Here is a 4,044-nt window from a genome sequence, read left to right as displayed (position 1 = left end):
TTGATAACAAATATGCCAGTTAATTTGAAATCTGTTGATTATTTGGGAACAGGTGTTAAGTTCATTTGTAACACTGACCGGCAGCCATGTTGTTTTTTGTCAGTTGTAGACTGTATTTGCTCTTTCTGGGGAAGGTCATGATGAATCATACTGAAATTTCATGTACGGGTTACCCTTAGTGTGTAGATGTGCAATGCATTGTAAGTTGCTCTCCAGTTGTGCTTGGGTGATTTCAGGATTGATCAGAAAAGCAAGATGGCGTGTAGAATACCATCAAAGATTTTCAAAGCGAAATTTTGTTCTCGCTATTTCTTGTGAAGCGTTTAATGAACAAAATGGCTGATCATGAAAGATTTTTATCACTATTTCATGCCTAGAATAACTGGATGAGTCCTTCTCAAATTTCATATGTGGGTTTACCCTTTCCTTAGTTGAACCACTTTGATTTTAGGACTGATCAGAAAAAAAAAAGAAATGATAACAGGCGACCATCATGGGTTTGATTTTTCAAGATTATTATCTCTATTTCTTAAAAGAAATTTTTAAGAATTCACATAATTTAGAAAATAAAAAAATACAGAAAAAATTAAAATACAAAGGAGAGAAAAGAAGAAAAAAGATCCAACTTTTAAAGGATAAATGAAGATCAATCAATGTTGTGGAAACAGCGTCCGTGTTTGATCTCAGCAACATCCCTTTGGGATCTCAGCAACATTCATGTGGATCTCAACAGCATCCGTGTAGGACCTCAACAGCAGTTATAACATGAGTGTAAAAAAAATCATTTTAGTGTAATGGTGGTAAAATACTAGCTGCAATATACTGCTAGTTGTGCATCAGAATAGTAAGCCAGTGGTTCTGTGTTGGAATCTTATTGGAAACATTGAAGTAAATGATGACCTTTATTGCAGTAGCAAGCCTCAATCCATTAAAGCAAAATGAAAAATTCATAAATGGAGGGAAATAAAAACAATCATCTAATGAGCTAAGGACAGAGATTGTCTAGATTTATGATAATTATGTTATAGTTTTTGACATTACTTAATAATTATTGACCTGATTAATTGATGCATGTAGAATAAATAACAACAAACTTCGATAATGGTAAAACGTGAATTTCAACACATGCCTGCTGGCAGTGACCTTGCCTCCCACTTCGTGTTTAACAATCCAGGATAACCAGTGACAAATCCATCAAAATTATTGGTAACAAGACAGTAAATTGCCTAAAATGGCACTCATTTCTCTACTGGTACTGACAGAGTACTCTGCCAGCCTGCTCATTTGATCCTCATCAGCAGATTGAGCTCTGGGGCAGCCATCAAACAGGCATGCACCATCTGATTAATGAAATGCTGCAGTATGTGTAAAATTTGACTGATTCAGTATGTTATGAACATGTACTTGTGGACCTTAGTCAAAAATAATCATTTTCCCCCCGGGCAAATGAATTATGGACTGATAGATATGAAATTCTCAACCCAAGCAAAATTTCAATCTGCAGCAGTGTTGATTACAAGTTATGTTTTTCAATTTATTTTCACAACAGTAACAATATATAACATTAGATTTTACATTAAATCATTTGATGTTGTATTATAGTACACAAGTAATGTTTATTAATGAAAGTCAATACTGCGATAAACTTGATGGAACAAATAAATTTTGAGATGAGTCACGCAATAAATGTCACCACCTAGTCCAAAAGAAATTTAAACATTAATGTATTTTACAAAATATCGAATTCAACTCAACACCAATTCATTTCTATATTTAGAGAGTAAATTAAAGGAAAGCCATCTCTACTGTAAGGTGAGACCTTGTGACATTGCTGTTTTTACATGTGGGACCGGTTTAATTTAAAATCCTATAACATATGTGTAAAGATGCTCACTGAACTTAAACGATGGAAGATGAAGAAATGCTACGACAGCCATGACACAACAACTGCAGATAGCACTGCCATAATGCGTCATTTTATTAGAAATCTGGGAAAATATGTCTGCTCATGCCCCTCCTGCCCCTCCTACTGTGCCTCCTGCCCCTCCTGCTGTCCCTCCTGCCCCACCTACCGTCCCTCCTGCCCCTCCTGCTGTCCCTCCTGCCCCTGCTACTGTCCCTCCTGCCCATCCTTCTGTCCCTACTGCCCCTCCTACTGTCCCTCCTGCCCCTCCTACTGTCCCTCATACCCCTCATGCGGCTTTTCCTTCCCTTCCTGCTGTCTCTACTGCCCCTCCTGCTATTGTTCCTGCCCCTACTGTTGTTCCTGCCCCTCCTGCTGTATGTCCTGCCCCTCCTGCTGTCCCTCCTGCCCCTCCTGTTGTCCCTCCTGCTGGGCCTGCTGACCATCCTGCTGTCCCTCCTGCTGTACCTCCTGCTGTCCCTCCTGCTGTCCCTCCTTCTGTCTCTCCTGTCCCTCCTGCTGCCCCTCCTGCTGTTGCTCCAGTCCCTCCTGCTGTCTCTCCTGCTCTTTCTGCTGCCCCTGCTGCCCCTCCTGCTGTCTCTCCTGCCCCTCCTACTGTCTCCCCTGACGCTCCTGCTGTCCCTCCTGCCCCTCCTGCTGTCTCTCCTGTCCCTCCTGCTGTCCCTCCTGTCCCTCCTGCTGTCTGTCCTGTCCCTCCTGCTGTCCCTGCTGTCCCTCCTGCTGTCTCTCCTGTCCCTCCTGCTGCCCCTCCTGCTGTCTCTCTTGCCCCGCCTGCTGTTTCTCCTGCCCCACCTGCTGTTGCTCCTGCCCCTCATACTGTTGCTCCTGCCCCACCTGCTGTTGCTCCTGCCCCTCATACTGTTGCTCCTGCCCCTCATACTGTTGTTCCTGACCCTCCTGCTGTCTCTCCTGTCCCTCAACTGTCCCTCATGCCCCTCCTGCTGTTTCTCCTGCCCTGCCCCTCCTGCTGTCTCTACTGCCTCTCCTGCTGTCCCTCTTGCCCCTCCTGCTGTTTCTCCTGTCCCTCCTGCTGCCCCTGCTGCCCCTCCTGCTGTTGCTCCTGCCCCTCCTGCTGTCTCTCCTGCCCCTCCTGCTGTTGCTCCTGCCCCTCCTGCTGTTGCTCCTGCCCCTCCTGCTGTTGCTCCTGCCCCTCCTGCGGTTGCTCCTGCCCCACCTATTGTTGCTCCTGCCCCTTCTGCTGCCCCTCCTGCTGTCTCTCCTGCCCCTCCTGCTGTCTCTCCTGTTGTTGCTCCTGCCCCTCATACTATTGTTCCTGCCCCTCCTGCTGTCTCTCCTGCCCCTCCTCCTGTCCCTCCTGCCCCTACTGCTGTCTCTCCTGCCCCTCCTGCTGTCTCTCCTGCCCTTCCTGCCCTCCTGCCCTTCCTGCTGTCTCTCCTCCCTCCTGCCCCTCCTGCTGTCTCTCCTGCCCCTCCTGCTATTGCTCCTGCCCCTCCTGCTGTCTCTCCTGCCCCTCCTGCTCTCCTGCTCCTGCCCTCCTGTCTGTCTCTCTCTGCCCCTCCTGCTGTTGCTCCTGCCCCTCCTGCTCTTCCTCCTGCCCCTCCTGCTGTCTCTCCTGCCCCTGCTGGGCCTGCTGACCTCCTGCTGTCTCTCCTGCTGTCCTCCTGCCCCTCTGCTGTCTCTCCTCCTCTGTCTCTCTGCTGTCCCTCCTCCCCCTCCTGCTCTCTCCTGTCCCTCCTGCTGTCTCTCCTGCCCCCCTCCTGCTCCTGCTGCTCCTGTTGCTCCTGCCCCTCCTGCTGTCTCTCCTGCCCCTCCTTCTGTCCCTCCTGCCCCTACTGCTGTCTCTCCTGCCCCTCCTGCTGTCTCTCCTGCCCTTCCTGCTGTCTCTCCTGCCCCTCCTGCTGTTGCTCCTGCCCCTCCTGCTGTCTCTCCTGCCCCCCTGCTGTCTCTTGTTCCTGCCCCTCCTGCTGTCTCTCCTGCCCCTCCTCCTGTTGCTCCTGCCCCTCCTGCTGTCTCTCCTGCCCCTCCTGCTGTCTCTCCTGCCCCTCCTACTGTTGCTCCTGCCCCTCCTGCTGTCTCTCCTGCCCCTCCTACTGTTGCTCCTGCCCCTCCTGCTGTCTCTCCTGCCCCTCCTACTGTTGCTCCTGCCCCTCCTGCTGTCT

At 49.4% G+C, this 4,044-nt stretch overlaps 1 protein-coding gene across 1 annotated transcript; it reads left to right on the top strand.

Annotated features, from left to right (window-relative positions):
* Positions 1-1,886: 1,886 nt before the first annotated feature.
* On the top strand, positions 1,887-2,816 carry LOC132564638 (keratin-associated protein 4-6-like). Its single transcript, XM_060229277.1, is given in 1 exon segment — positions 1,887-2,816. A coding segment is annotated over 1 exon segment (930 nt).
* The last annotated feature ends 1,228 nt before the right edge of the window (positions 2,817-4,044 follow it).

This window comes from Ylistrum balloti, unplaced genomic scaffold, assembly GCF_031769215.1.
Source record: "Ylistrum balloti isolate Yb309-2 unplaced genomic scaffold, AGI_CSIRO_Ybal_v1 Utg372454, whole genome shotgun sequence".
Lineage (NCBI taxonomy): Eukaryota > Metazoa > Mollusca > Bivalvia > Pectinida > Pectinidae > Ylistrum > Ylistrum balloti.
Note: the sequence above shows the minus strand (reverse complement) of the source record. Positions and strands in the feature narration are given on the sequence as shown.